The 15,581-nt window shown below is 44.1% G+C and overlaps 1 protein-coding gene across 3 annotated transcripts in view; it reads right to left on the bottom strand.

Annotated features, from left to right (window-relative positions):
• Positions 1-15,581, bottom strand: part of MTMR14 (myotubularin related protein 14) — a 121,290-nt gene that overhangs the window by 49,364 nt on the left and 56,345 nt on the right. For all 3 annotated transcript variants that reach the window (XM_070936758.1, XM_070936759.1, XM_070936760.1), the window contains exons 14-17: positions 11,654-11,724; positions 9,355-9,404; positions 6,625-6,757; positions 797-973 (exon numbers count right to left, since the gene is read on the bottom strand). In XM_070936758.1, coding sequence (XP_070792859.1) covers positions 797-973; positions 6,625-6,757; positions 9,355-9,404; positions 11,654-11,724 — 431 coding nt within the window. The remainder of the gene's footprint in view (positions 1-796; positions 974-6,624; positions 6,758-9,354; positions 9,405-11,653; positions 11,725-15,581) is intronic.

Below are 15,581 nucleotides of genomic sequence, written 5' to 3'. Positions count from 1 at the left end.
TGATTCATTTCCACATGTACATGTCCTCTCCCAGTTACATAAATCCACTAAGTGCATCCTTCTTAGGGATCCAAGAAGGACCTCATATACATGCACGCTACCTTTCTACAGGCTCCTTAAGAAGTCTGCGTTTACATTAATGCTCCATAAACATTTCCCCATGTCCCTTGAAATCTGGATATGAAACTTTGCATCCTAAAAATCTCAGCATTGTTTCATTTTGATGAAAATGTCATTTTTTTTCAGCCAGAAAGCCATGGACACAAGCCTATAAATTGCAGACATGAAATCATCAGAACCGGAAAAGAACTGAGCTGAACATTCTAGCTGTCCCAGATTCAGTTCACTAAGGCTCTTTGTTCCTCTGATATGGTGACACTCTCCAAATCTCCAGACTCTAGATGCCAACCATTAAATTTACAGTCTTATCTCCACTTTCCCTGTGTCAGCCAAGTCCCTATTTATGGCAGCAAAAACAAGCCTCTCAGGTGGCAGAAGCCAGGTGTAGCTGAAAAGCACTAAATTGCTACTGTAATTATACTTTTCTACTGCAGAAGGCAAAAAAGCTCACGCCGCTTTTTCTAGAAAGTGATTTGAGACGCTTCCAGAAGATTCTCTGCAAACCATTAGCATGCGTCTACCTGACCAGGTTTCTTCCAGAGATTTTTTCCCCCCAATAGAGATCAGGGATTTCCTCTGTTCCCAGGAGGAGCCCTGCTCATACCTCTGCTTGCTAGCAATGCCTGATCCCCGTCCTCCCCTTCCCAATAACTGACAGGAATGAACTGCCTCTCACCTGGTCTTAGGGACTTCGAGTGGACTGCTGCCTAGTCTTGAGAAGTTCTCCGAATGATTGGAAGAAGAGGAGCTGGAGGATCTTGCGTCAAGTGTGCCCTGGACGGGCAGCCTGTCTTCAGGTTGCTGCGTCCGATTCCACAGGACAGCCTGAGGGGACGATGCACAGTTTTTCCTCCTGCAAAGACACAAAATTATTCATTTGATGTCTAATCCATCGGGGGAACTTTACTCAGATGGGTCTGACTCTGCCTTTATACCAGTGGAGTTCCTAGGCATACCTTATCCATTTTATAAACTTATACAGTTAAGATGTTATTTCTCCGGACTTCGGAATTATTTCCAAATGAAATCAGTGCTAAGGGAATTTCCTTCCCTGAAATTTAGTAATAGACTGGAAGCAACGAAGTTAAAGTTACTAACCTGTTTTAAACATGTAGCATAGAAAAACAGGCAGCCAATCTAATAATTAAAGATCTGCCAGCAATGGAATAACTCAAAGGAGGATTCTTAACATACAAATCACAATTAAGAACTTAAAAATTATTCATAGCCAGAAGGCCTCCAAAATAAAGATGTAACTGTCTGACGCAGTATTCCTACCATCCTTTTGTTCAATATTCAGAGGTTTCATATTAGGACAGTCCAATGGTGAAATTCAATTTTTTTTACTACTGGTTCTGTGGGCGTGGCTTAGTGGGCGTGGTGTGGCTTGGTAGACATGGCAGGGGGAGGATACTGCAAAATCTCCATTCCCACCCCACTCCAGGGGAAGGATACTGCAAAATCCCCATTCCAGTGGTGAAATCCAAATTTTTTTTACTACTGATACTGTGAGCGTGGCTTGGTGGGCGTGGTGTGGCTTGGTGGGAATGTCTTGGTGGGCATGGCAGGGGAAGGATACTGCAAAATCCCCATTCCCTCCCCACTCCTGGAGGAAGGATATTGCAAAATCTCCATTCCCACCCTACTCTGGGGCCAGCCAGAAGTGGTATTTGCCAGTTCTCCGAACTGCTCAAAATTTCCGCTACCGATTTTCCAGAACCTGTCAGAACCTGCTGAATTTCACTCCTGGGACAGTCCCAATATTACCAATGGGAAAGTCAAGCCTCAGATACAGTAACTATTTCTCTAAGTTACCTCACAAATGGGGCAAGAGCAGATTTTGTCATTCACAGTATTGCCTTTGATGTTCCAACAACGGTTTAGAGACCTGTACAAGTTTTCAAACACTTGCACACTTAACAGGCTCCCAAGATAACTAGCTTCTTCCGTTATTGGAATTCATCGTTCATGCTTCCTAGCAAGTCATGCAAGTTGATTCGCTAACCCATCTCTTGACAGAATTGAGTTTCCTGAATATCCACAGGAAACATCTCCATACCCTCTACATCTACATGGCCTCTTCTGTAATTTGTCACTTCCATGATTTAAATAGCTCCATGCCATATCCAGAAGCTTCTTTCTGTCTCTCTTCCCTCTCTATTATACAAACTGAGGGAAAGTCCTTCAAAAATCTCCCATTTTGGAAAGATACATGAACAAATTTGATAAATCAACACAGGTTAGTCCTCAACTTACGACCACAGTTGAGCCCAAAATGTATGTTGCTCAGTGAGAAATTTGCTAAGCGAGGTGAGGTTTGCTCCGTTTTGTGACTTTTCTTGCCACATTTGTTAAGCGAATCAATGCAGTTGTTAAATTGGTAACACGGTTGTTCAGTGAATCTGCCTGTCAGAAGGTGATTGCATGATGCCGGGATACTGCAACCATCATAAAGGTGAGTCAAGTTGTCAAGCATCCGAATGTAAAACATCTGACCATGGGGATGCTACAATGGCCACAAGTGTCGTAAGTCACTTGTTTCAGTGCCGCTGTAACTTTGAACAGTCACTAAATGAATTTTTGTAAGTCAAGGACTATCTGTACATGTTTTTAGAAAGACCCGTTTAGATATTCATTAGCATGACAGACAGATAAAAGGGAAGAGTCTTTATATGGCTTAGACCACAGGTGTCAAACTCGCCACATCATGTTGCCGCCACGTATCGCGATGTTTTTTGTCTTTGCGGCGCTGGGGTGGGCGTGGCCTGTGTGTGACGCATCCAGCCCGTGGGCCGGGAGTTTGACAGCCCTGGCTTAGACCAACCTGGAAATGGGCTGCATCCATTCCACACGGTCAGCTTCCTTCCAGAGGCTCTAATTACTAAAACAACTTCAGGGATCTCTTTCTGTTTTGGGACCAGCAAAGCCTCACACAATTCAACTAGACTTGCAATCAAGGAAGTGCCGTGGCTTTTCAACTGTACTAATCAGGTTTTGATGTTCAAGGGATCTGAACCTGCCACAGCCTCCCTACCACATTTGTTTGCCTTTCTATCTCCTCTGCTCCCCATCCAGCCATCTCTGAATTCCCGGATGCTTGCTAAGCAATTATCGGAAGTCTGCCTTATTTACTACCCGTGGCTGTGTATGTTAATAAGGACTCTCCTCAATCCCCAGGATTTCCTTGGAAAATCCTCAGCCATTTTTCTCTAACATATGACAGCAGCCCCAAGCTTTCAAAAATCTCTCCCCCTTCCCCCCCCCACACCTTCCTTGTGACTGTGGCAGGTACAAGGCTGAGATTTAATGAAGTGCTTAGTAGCTCAGCTTAGCAGCACTCACTCAAGCAAGGAAGGAAAGAAGCTGCCAGAGATGAGATGCAATTAAAAGGAAAAAGGCTGTTTCAAACTGAACAGGCCCCGTCTCCGATTTGTGCAGCCATCCGAGTTCTGGTTAGAAGGGACACTGAGGGAGAAAGACCCGGAATACCTCTTAAAAATGGGTCTCCTTGCATACAGATGATTTCCTTTTCTTCCCAACTGTTTGTGTCACCTCACCCAAGCCGACATCATCATTGGAGCCCAACCTTAAGACATTCCCCACCCCCCCTAATTTCATGACAACTCGCAATACAAGATAGACAGCGCAAGTACTTAAATCATTGTGAAGTGACAGCTTCATTTTGAATTGAGAACTATGACCTTTACCTCAGCTGGATAGTTTCCACCCTCAAAAAAACTGTTCTGCTTTCCTTTTAAGAATTTGATTCCAGTGCTTTTGTTTTAAAGGGGGAAACATACAAAATAAAAATAATTCTATTCAAAAATGCCCTTTTGGTTGACAAATAAGGATGTTTTTATCAATTTTAAACCTTAGGCCTATCTCATGATAATCCCTAACCTTTGTTTCATTTTAAACTTGTTTCTTCGATATTCTTAGAAAACTGACTTCTTCTTTCAGCTCCTCACCAGCAAATCCTTCCTTTACTGGATATGCTAAAATAGGGTGAAATAAACAAGGAGTCTATGGAAAAATAAGGTATGGCACCAAAGCGTATTGCAGATGTCCTCTCTGAAGTAATTTAGACAGTATTTGAAAGACCATCTAAAATAAGGGTTTCTGTGTTGACCTGTGTATCTGAACCAGGTACTCCAAGAGTCAAAGGCTTAAATAATGAAAATAGAGCAGCCACTTTAGACAAGCTTATCTCACTATATACTTTGGTAAAATAATTTGTTCTTCCGGTTATGGAACGTCCATTCTTTTGCTCAGTCCTGCAGTCCACCACAGAACAACCACGTTCAGCTTTGAATGGTTTGCCTGCCCTCCTGTTGGTTCAGTTTTCATCATCAGCTCTTACTTCTATGTGCATATAGCATCTATAGGGTACAGGACAGACTGATAGGCAAGGGCAGCCCTTTCTAGAATGCCCCTGCCAGGAACAGATTTAGATTTCTCCCCCACACACACATACTTTATGTGCTTCAAGAGGCAAAGTGTGACAATAGCAAGCTGAGAATTTACGGTTACCCAGAGGACTTCCACTGGCTTCTCAGTGCAGCCCAGATTTAGCTCATAATAATTGCACGGTAAAATATCATTAGCACACATGCTTGGGGAGAAGAAAGAAAAATTAAATGGAACAGGGAAAGCCTGCAGCAAAGTTCTGGAATCCCCAGCCTCTCTGCTCCTGCCTGTCATGTGGGAGAGGACTAGCAGGCTCCTCAGATCCTCTCAAAGGTCTCCAAAGTCAAGTCAAAGAAAGGTGGGAGAACAAAACCCCCAAATGGAAAGGGCAAAATACTGTGTTTCTCCGAAAATAAGACCCTGTCTTATAAATATTTTTGCCACCAAAAAAGGCACCAGGTCTTATTTTGGGGGGATGTCATCCACTGACTCACCTCACTTGCACACGTCACCCCCGGCCTCCTTTTCGCTATCAGAGGCCTTCAGGAACTTCTGCAGCCGGCAAGGCTTTCCTGAAGGCCTCTGCAGCCAATAACAGAGCTCTGGAGCTCTGTTATCGGCTGCAGAGGCCTTCAGGAAAGCCTTGCCAGCTGCAGAAGAAATGGACAGGCAAGGCAGGTATTGGGATGTGCGAGGCCTGGCTGCAACTCTCCGAAGGTAAGTAGTAAGGCAGCTCCACCCCCACCCCCACCCTAGCTTAATTTTTATCCATGCATCCTGGAGTGTATAAGGTCTTAATTAGGCCTTATTTTGGGGGGTAGGGCTTATATTGTAAAAATCAAGCTAGAACTTACTTTCGGGGTAGGTCATATTTTCGGGGAAACACGGTATTTCAGCTAGGTATACTACACAACATTGTGCAGTTGTGCTGTATATTATGCCTGGGCAAATATTTGCAGATTGAAGAAGTATTTCTGCACAGAACTATTGGGAAGCTGCTTCACCATGGCTGTGAGAACTTCTAGCTCAGCACTGACTACCCTCACTGACATCCATTCTCCAAGGACAGTGAGGAATCTCTGCCTGGCTATGCCACGGACCTGATTGTAAGACTATCAAATGAACTTGAAGGGAGGGGTGGGGTTCAGGAGAACCATTTTCAGCCCCAAATGTCTCCCCAGCCTTGAAGGAAGGTTCGGGATCATACAAAACGGGAGCCTCCTTGATGAAAACCGAAGGGTGCCTCGGAGCATGGAATGATCTATTAGATTGTGAATGGGCTTTTTTTTTTTTGGTGGCCGACAGCCACACTTAATATTTTGGAAGAGCCCACGTGGCACAATAAACAATGATAAAGCAATGATGCAAATGAGCCGAGCCTGAAGATGGTTTTGGAAAGAGATTCGGGAATTCTTCATTGAAATATTATTTCACCAACTTACACTACACTTTCCATGATCTGCTCTCACAAAATAGCACAAAACCATGCTAGCAATCTTCACCCATTATGCCTGGATCAGACTGTAAGAAGAGATGCTTCGGAGCTGTATCTGGTCTGCCCTTCACTGTGTGGAAACAACTTAACAATAGCACTTAGATTTATATACTGCCCCATAGTATTTACAGCACTCTCTGAGCATTTCACAGTGTCAGCATGTTGTTGCCCCCAACAATCTGGGTCCTATTTTACTGACCTCAGAAGGATGGAAGGCTGAGTCAACCTCGAGCCCATCAGGGTCAAACTCCAGACTATGGGCAGAGTTAATCTGCAATACTGCATCCTAACCACTGCGCCACCAGAGCTCATGCCCACTAAATTAATAATTCACCTACGCATAATGAAAAATGGTCATTGTAAAGATATGTAATAATGTAGAGATTTGTACAATGTTACAAATGTACAATGCAGCAACATCCACACGGGGGTGGGGGGGAAGCAGCTGAAAGTATTCTCTCTTTCCACCTCCCTTTGCTAAATTTGTTACTGAAAAAATTCCCATATTTTCACCATTCTGCTTTCCTGGTCAATGTATAGAGCCATTCATCTTCAGGACATACAGATTTGCCACAGAAGAAAGTTTGTATATAGGTGCTGACCAAGAAGCTTGAGGTCCTGTTAGCATCAACTCCACAGCATCGTAAGTGAAACTCCCTGCAGCTCCAGGTGAATTCTCCATCATAAGAGAAAAGTCACTGCTCAGACTGGTGGTGCTGCCCCGGTCCCTCTGCTCTGTAACACACAAAAGCATCCAGAGTAGGAGTAAATTGATGATGTCCATACCCTCCTGGAGAATGATGAAGTCCTAAGGTCCTCATTAACACATTTCCAAAGAGAAAAACCAAGCATGAATTCATAGATCACAGAGAGAAACTGCTCATACTGCAGACTAGTTCAAGTTCCGCAGGTGGATATCTGGAAATAGATTGCCAAGATATTCTGGCTCTAATTTTTGTCAATAGCACCAGCAGCAAAATAATGCTTTTATAAGATCACAGTAAATCATGTCTTGTTTAAGGATGTTTCCTGGAATAAAATGAAACTTGCTGGAGTCATACAACCTGCTAAATCAAAAACAAGTAGTTGCTAAATTCCACTCATTCAATACCATCGTAACTTGGAATGGTCACTGAACAAGTGGTTGTTAAGCAAGGACTACCTGTATTGCACTAGACACCGAGTGTTAAGTGCAATTTTTTTTTTTACACACAATACATCTATGATTGTCTGTAACTGAACCTGTTCTATCCCCTCTATATAATAGTTATTTCACTAGATTTCACATGAAAGTACATAAGTGAGTACAAAAATGTACATTGGAGGATTAAGTTTTTTTTTTTAAAAAAAATAATCCTCCATTGTACATTTAAAAAAAAGAAAAGAAAACAAACCCGGATTTAAACTTCAGCGGCAAGCCTGAAGGGTGGGTGGGCAATTACCCTAAAAAAATCAGAGTTGTGGGAGTTTTTTGGCAAGGGGAGGGGGAAGGTAGATGTAAGATTTCAACGGCATAAATGGAAACTAATGTGTTTTGCATAACTTGTGTCCTTGAATCAATTAGAATATTCATGACCAACTTATGGCTATTTTGTGTGTATATAGAAATTGGCTTTCCTTGCCAGAGTATACAATATCCTAAATTTGGATTGTCCAGAAATAGACTCTCTTTTAGAAGTGGTTAAAGAAAGCAAGCAGAATTAAAAGGACTCCTACGCTATTTATTTTAATTGCTGGTTGGGAGATAGTCAAGATGACAGCTAAGTGATGTGTTTCAAAATCGAGCAGTGCCATCTGCGGAACCTAGCACAAGGCTTCTCCAGAAAAGTGATCATGTCATGTTCAGTGGACAGGATTTGCCAACTGGTGCTGGCTGGAGATGGCAAGACCAAGGGGGCTGACTGGGAAGAGTCTATGCTAAGACCAGCATCCTTCTGCCTCTTACCCATCCTCTCCCCCCTTCCAGAGACAGCTAGAAATAGAAGCAGGAGTTGAAAAAGCTAGTGGCCAGAAGGCAGTCACAACTCTCCGTCCTGCACAACAAAAACTGTTCAAGAAATACATCTTGGACAGAAGAGGCACATTGACATTATTGTTCTTATTTTGTATCAATGTTTCTGAGATACTGGAAGGCACACTGACTCATTATCCCATTCCCCTCTCATTGGAAGCCATCGGTCTGGCTCCTGCAGTTTTCCAGAGTCATTATCTTCACATGTCCCCAAAGGGATGGATATGGGACAATGGTGTGTGTGGTGAACGATGGTAGTCTTTGGGAACTCAAACTGGGTGTTTGTCACTTTTTGTAGCAGCATAACACCTTCCAGACAAAATAATGAGACTGGGGATTTAAAAGCTCACTATTCCTCAAAGAATCAACAAACCGTTAATCCTTCAAGGTGTAAATATGGCCTTCTGTTGAAACAGACCATCATTGAAATCCCTATTGAAAATGCAACTGTTGTTATCTTTCTTGCATTTTCTGATGTTCAGAGAAATGTATCAGTATTATCTAGCCAGAATCACACATCCATGCACAGGAAGATCAACAGTGGAAGCCTCCACAAAACTATATCCCAGAGAGCGCACTTCAGGCTGAGTATGCTCAGAGGTCACAGAAGACTGGCTTTTGGGAGGAACAAAACATCTGGAATGACACAAATACGTGGAAGGACACAGGAAGGAAGGGGAGATCTGTGGGGACACTAAAGAGGTGCTTTCCCTACTGGGATATTGTGTGGTAAGGTAAAGGTAAAGGTTCCCCTTGCACATATGTGCTAGTCGTTCCCGACTCCAGGGGGCGGTGCTCATCTCTGTTTCAAAGCCGAAGAGCCAGTGCTGTCTGAAGACGTCTCCACGGTCATGTGGCCGGCATGACTAAATGCCAAAGGCGCATGGAACGCTGTTACCTTCCCACCAAAGGTGGTCCCTATTTTTTCTACTTGCATTTTTAAAGTGCTTCCGAACTGCTAGGTTGGCAGAAGCTGGGACAAGCAACGGGAGCTCACCCCATTATGCGGCACTAGGGATTCGAACCGCTGAACTGCCGACCTTTCGATCGGCAAGCTCAGCGTCTTAGCCACTGAAACCGCGTCCCTATTGTGTGGTAGGTTCTGCTTTTTAACTTTATATTCTGTACTATATGCCAGCAGCTACCTTCTCTAGATTTTGATGGACCAAAATGTGATCAGCTGACTTTACCAATTCCATGTGTCCTTCAGAGCTTTCCTAAATCCTTCAGAAGAATCAAGAGTTAGCATCTCAAAACCTGAGAAAATGAGAGTCCCAGCTCAGATTAAGGACCTTATGTAAAGATAGAAAGAGAAACTCACTTAGCATACAGATTTCTTCCAGAGTGAATCCAGGTGGCAGACTCTTCCTTCTGGGACAGAAAGAAAAAAGTCAGGAAATGGGAAGGGCACATTCAAACAGCTCCACATCCTACAGCAGAGAAGATATTTAGCACAGGGTTGAACCGTTGGGTTCTTGGGGCTCTCAGGGCTTGCTTTATATTTTACAGATGTTTTTATTACTCAGCTAAATAACATCAGTGTAAAGAAGATGGGGGGTTTTGCTGGGTAATGAAGGTTGCATTGATGTTGTTAGTTAGCTGAGTAATGAAGCATTTGCAATTAAAAAAACAACCAAGCTCAGAAAGTACCAAGAACCCACCAGATCCGTATCCTGAAATAGCCAAACAAATCCATCTTAGAATAGTTGCAGTCACATGATCTTCTGAATTATGGCTGAGGTTGAGGAACCAACCTTCTCTCCATCATGCAAGTAATTTCATGGATGGGTTTACACAACATGCCAAATCTTAGTCTCTGTGTTCTATCCTAACAAACAAGCAAGCAACCATGTTATGGTTTAATAGGATGGGCCAGTTTATCCAATGCATTAAAACAAGACTGGATTTCCACAAGACACTGAACCACAAACTACCTAACCCTCCACTTTAACTTAATTTATTGCAGATTGAAGCAATACTTCCTATTTTGATTAAGCACAAGATGGCAAAAAATGATTTGGCTAAGTCAATAAGTACCAAAAGAAGTGAACAGAGAGAGAGCATATAAGTGATAGGGTCTTTCCCAGTTCTTCAAATTTTAAAGAGTCCAGAGTCAATGTGTAATATGTGTGTGTGGATGACCTTGAAAGACCGGGGGTGGGGGGCATGGGGGGAGGGAGAAGTGCCACACCCAGGGGAACTGAAATATAAAAAGCAGCTTGGCCCACAGAGGAATGTGGGGATGGCAAAAGTCTAAGGACCACCTTAGTTTCTTGGGTATTAAAGGTGATGGGGAAGAAATATACTTTTGAGACTGGCATGATGATTTTCAATCTTGAGAGGTAATCCAGAGAGGAAACACATCCAGATGAAATAATTCTTACTTTACTGTTAGGTTACAGTAACAGAATCTTGCAAGTCGGAAAGTACATCTCTCCCCCATCACCTTTACAGTCTAAGAAACTAAGCTGGTCCTTTCTGAGACTTTTGCCATCCCCACAATCCTGGCCAAGCTGCCTTTTATATAACCACCTTGCTGGCTGCGGCACTTTCTCATCTCCCAAGGCCATTCTCACATACCATTACACAATGAGAGAACTCTCATCCCAAATGAAGTCCAATTCATCTCCTGAAACTGCTAACATTATTTTTAGATTTTTATAAAAATCCTGCCTTTAGTATTTTTATAAATAACCTAGAGCAGCAGATATACTAATAATTCTTCCTTCCTATTTTCTCTGCAACAACCCTGTGAGGTGAAGTTGGACTGAAAGAAAATGAGTGGCCCAAGGTCACCCAGCTGCCTAAGGTGGGACTAGAACTCACAGTCTCCTGGTTTCTAGCCTGGTGCTTAACTAGACCAAACTGGGGCACGCAACCTACTATCCTGTTTCCCACAAAATATGACATCCCCTGATAATAAGTCCGATTGGGCTTTTGAGCGCATGGCAATAAGACCAAGCGCTTATTTCAGGGTTCAGAAAAATATAAGACAGGGTCTTATTTTCGGGGAAACACAGTATTTTGAAACACCTTCAACTATAACTCCCACAGTCTCCAAGCCATGACTGTGCTAGCTGGGGATTATGGCATGAATAGTCTAAAAATGTGTGCCTCCTCTTGCATTGTAGGCCAATAGCATAAAACCCATACCAGCTCAAAATGAAACCTCAGGGGTCAAGGGTCGCGACAGGGTCCTGGAAGCAAGAGGATATCTTGCTTGTGAGCTATCTGAAAGTTGGAATCCTGAATTAAATAGGCCCTTGGTGTGATCCATCTGAGTGGATGGAAGCTGAGGGGAAGCTTCGAGATCAGATTGCCTAACTGCAGGCAGTGTCATTGAAAAGGGATTGCTATGCTAAACTCAGCCGATGGATTAACTGAACTCAAGTCATGCTCCCCATCCCACCGCACCCAATGTAGGGCTTCTAGAAATAGCTCTAGACCAAATGGTATGGCCCCATTTGCGTGGGTTTCTGACTGCAAAAATCAATTAAAATGAACTGGGCCAGGACACCAGGGTTTCTATTTTCCAGCAGAAAGGAAACATGCGCAATAATAGTATTCTCAGTCCTTCTTGCCTACCTTTGAGGGTGGCAGTTGCAAACACAAGCTCTTACCTCAGCTGCTTAGCGACAGAAAACTCCTCAGAGGTTATGTGCTTCAGAAAATCGAAGCAGAAAAAGAAAATCTAGAGGCAAAATAAGAGGAATAAAAGAGAGGTCAACTGCCATATGTAGGTAGTCCTTGAACTTATGACCACAACTGAGCCCAAAATTTCTGTTGCTAAGCGAGACAGATGTTGAGTTTTCTCCCATTTTATCATCTTTCCTGCCACAGTTAATAAAGTGAATCATTGCAGTTGTTAAGTTAGTAATACTGTCATTAAGTGAATCTGGCTTCCCCATTGATTTTGCTTGTCAGACGGGCACAAAAGGAGGATCGCATGACCCCGAGACACCGCAACCGTCATAAATATATATGCCAGTTGCCAAGCGTCTGGATTTTGATCACGTAACCATGGGGAGGCTGCAACGGTCATAAGTGTGAAAAACAATCGTAAGTCACTTTTTTCAGTGCCTTTCTAACCTTGAACAGTCACTAAACAAACTGTTGTTAAGTCAAGGACTACCTGTAGTCAAACAAGGGCTTCCTCCATTTTGGCAAAGCACTGATCCTGGGGTCTGGCAGCCACTCCCACCAAACCCAATGAAAGTCGCTCGCTACTCATCCCTTCAAGATCTTAAGTCTTCCACTGCCCTGCCCTCGATACTGCATGCAAGATAGATCAACAATGGAACTGACTATTTAAGAAGATGGCAGACTGCCATTCGATGGATGTGCGGAAATTGCTCTTTCCAGCTCTCTAACTTTATGAGTTCCCAAATCATTGGCTAAAAGTTATGAGGATCAGGCGAGGTGTGTTAAGAAAACCGATGATTAAATAATCCCCAAATCCCTATGGCTAAACATTACATTGGCTCAGGGCAGGGGTGGGATTCAACCAGTTCGGACTGGTTTGGGCAAACCGAATGCTAATTTTACATCTGGTTCACTGAACTGGTAGTTGCAAGGACTGGCTGGCCCCGCCCACCCCTCCCCTCCCCTCCCAGGAGTCTCCATGTGGCCCGTTTTGGATGCCAGGTAACTGCAGGGCCCGCATGGAGGCTCTGGGAGGGCAAAAAATGGGCCTCCCAGAAGTTCTGGAAGTCCGTAAACTGACTCATTTCCGGCCTCCAGAGCCTGAGGAAGGCCGTTTTCGCCCTCCTGGAAGCTCGGGAAAGTCTCTGGAACCTGGGGAGGACAAAAAGCCCCCCCCCCCCAGGTGCAGGAGGCCTAGTAGGCCACGCCCACCCAGCAACTGGGCAAAGAACCAGTTGCTAAAATTTCTGAATCCCATCCCTGGCTCAAGGTATCCTCTGGATTCCTTGGAAGCCATGCTGAGAATGAGTGGCCAAGTTCTGACCTATGAAAAACATAGATTTATATACATAATAATTATTCCAGGATTTCACAATTTCTCCAACTTGGAGCAAGTTTAAGTCACTTTCCTCAACTTGGTGCCCTTCTGAATTAAACTATGAATCCCTAGCTGGTACTTACAAGGGCCATGTTCTAAATGTAGCTAGAGGTCACAAGGTCAGTCAGAGGCTGCTTTAGAACATCCACTTGCTCAATCAGGTGTTATCTCAGTATTAGTTGCAGCAAAGGATGGGGTGGGGAGGGAAGTGTTAAATGTCTCATTAAAAAAAAAAACCCAAACAGCATGACTGTAGCAGAAGGCAAAATTAGAGAGGGCACAGATGGGCAAGCCAAGTGACACTTGTGCCAGAGGCAGTTTGTTTTTCTCTCTCCCCTAATCCCACTTGCAAGACTGGAACAGAAGGGACCACAAGCCTGGCTGTGGCATGAAATCACACAGACACTCTGTGTGTGCCCTGTTTAGTAAGCTGAGATATAATCACATGCAAGGGGAAGGGCAGGGTGTGTGGGGGCTAATAATCTGGTTTGGGGTGTTCATAAGCATGATATAAACATGAGATATTGCTTGCTGGAGACCATAACATTATGGATGCATCAAAGCCCAGAGTTTAAAACGGCTCTTTAGGCCATCAAGACCAACTGTTTGCTCAGTTCAGGAATTCAAAGCAGGGGTGAAATGCTCCCGGTTCGGACCGGCTCGGGCAAGTAGGTAGCGATGGCGGCGGGCGGTTCGGAGAACCGGTAGCAAAAATCCCTGCCACCGCCTCCCCCATGTCCAGCTGAGCCCCGCGATCATCAGAGCCTTTTTTTCCTTTTAAATGGCTCTGACCAGCCAAGCTCTGACATCCCAACTGAGTTGCCTGCTAATCAGGCAACTCAGCTTGGATCGCCAGAGCCATGTAAAAGAAAAAAAGCTTATTTTTTTCTCCCCTCCCCTCTCCCAGCCTCCAACTTGCTTACCTTAGCTGCTGATCGCATGACGATCGCAATCCATGCATCAGCAAGCAACTGAATCTCCCTGCCTGCAATCAAGCTCATCGGTGAGCAGCTCTTTCTGCCTGCCTGTCTTCCTGCCTAGACTTGCGGACTTCAACTCCCAGCAAAGCTGGCTGAGGAATTCTGGGAGTTGAAGTCCACAAGTCTTAAAGTTGCCAAGGTTGGAGACCCCTGTTCTATTGGGTAAGTTTTTTTCCCCTTTGGGAGCTTTAAAAAACTAATAGTTAATTGGGGTTTTTTTAGTTGTTCTTTTTTTAGACCTAGCCATTTAAAGTTTAGGAAGTTTTAAATTTAGCTGCTTTTATATAAAAATAAAAATAAAAATAAAATAAAATAAAATAATATTTGTGCAGCTTTCTGAGATTTAGTGTGTTTCTGTAGTGTTTCACTCTAACTACACAAACACACAAAATCTCACAAAGCTGTATGTGGAATTTTGTGTGTGTAAAGTGTTAAAGTTGGTTTTGGGGCTTTTTGTGGCTGTGTGAGGTTCCTGCTTGTTGCAGGGGCCATTTTGGGTCTAGCACAGCTGCTTTTACATTATGGGTGAGCCAGTTGTGTTGTGTTGTGTTGTGTTGTGTGTGTGTAAAGTGTGAAAGTTGTTTTTTGGGGCTTTTTGGGGCTGTGTGAGGTTCCTGCTTGTTGTGGGGCCATTTTGAGTCTAGCACAGCTGCTTTTACATTGTGGGTGAGCCAGTTGAGTTGTGTTGTATTTTATAGCAGTGGTCCCCAACCCCCGGTCCGCGGACTGGTGCCGGGCCGTGGAGTACCTGGCACCGGGCCGCGCAGCAGCCGGGGGACATGAACGCTGCAGCGCAAAGGCTCCTGGGCCGTGCGCAAAAGCTCCTGGGCCGTGCGCAAAAGCTCCTGGGCCGTGCGCAAAGGCTCCAGGGAAGAGAGCCCCGCGCAGGTACGCACGTGTGGCCCAAAGCCCCCACCCCTGCGCGCGCTCAGCGGGCCACGGTAAAATTATCAAAGGCTGATTGGTCCGCGGCGATAAAAAGGTTGGGGACCACTGTTTTATAGGTTAAAAAAGGGCAAAGAAGTGACATTGACTTGGCCACGCCCACCCAGTCCTTACCAAGCCCCACCCACTAATTAAGCCACGCCCACAGAACCGGTAGCAAAAAAATTTAGATTTCACCCCTGATCCAAAGCAAAATATTTTTAACATGTGGATGTCTAAATCTTCCCTGAATGGGAGCAGAACTATTGCTGCTGAGATCTGCTTGGGAACGTCCTAAAGGTGTCTGGTTGGCCACAATGGTAGATTTCTGGTAAGATCTAATGAGGTTGTTAGTTAGATTCCGTTTTCTCGGTCCAGAATGTAGATATTGTGTACTCCTGTTAACTTCAGGTGTAGATTCAGATTCAGTATAACAAAGTTGGAAGGGACCTTGGAGGTCTTCAAGTCCAACTGTCTGCTGAAGCAGGAGACCCTACATCATTTCAGATAAACTGCTGTCCAATCTCTTAAAAACCTTCAATGTTGGAGCACCCGTACCTTTTGAAGGCAAGCTGTTCCACTGAATAATTGTTCTCACTGTCAGGAAATTTCTCTATAGTTCTA

The sequence above is a fragment of the Pituophis catenifer genome, unplaced genomic scaffold (assembly GCF_029215685.1).
Source record: "Pituophis catenifer annectens isolate HBS135680 unplaced genomic scaffold, rPitCat1.0.hap2 SCAF_2, whole genome shotgun sequence".
NCBI classification, from domain to species: Eukaryota; Metazoa; Chordata; class Lepidosauria; order Squamata; family Colubridae; genus Pituophis; species Pituophis catenifer.
Note: the sequence above shows the minus strand (reverse complement) of the source record. Positions and strands in the feature narration are given on the sequence as shown.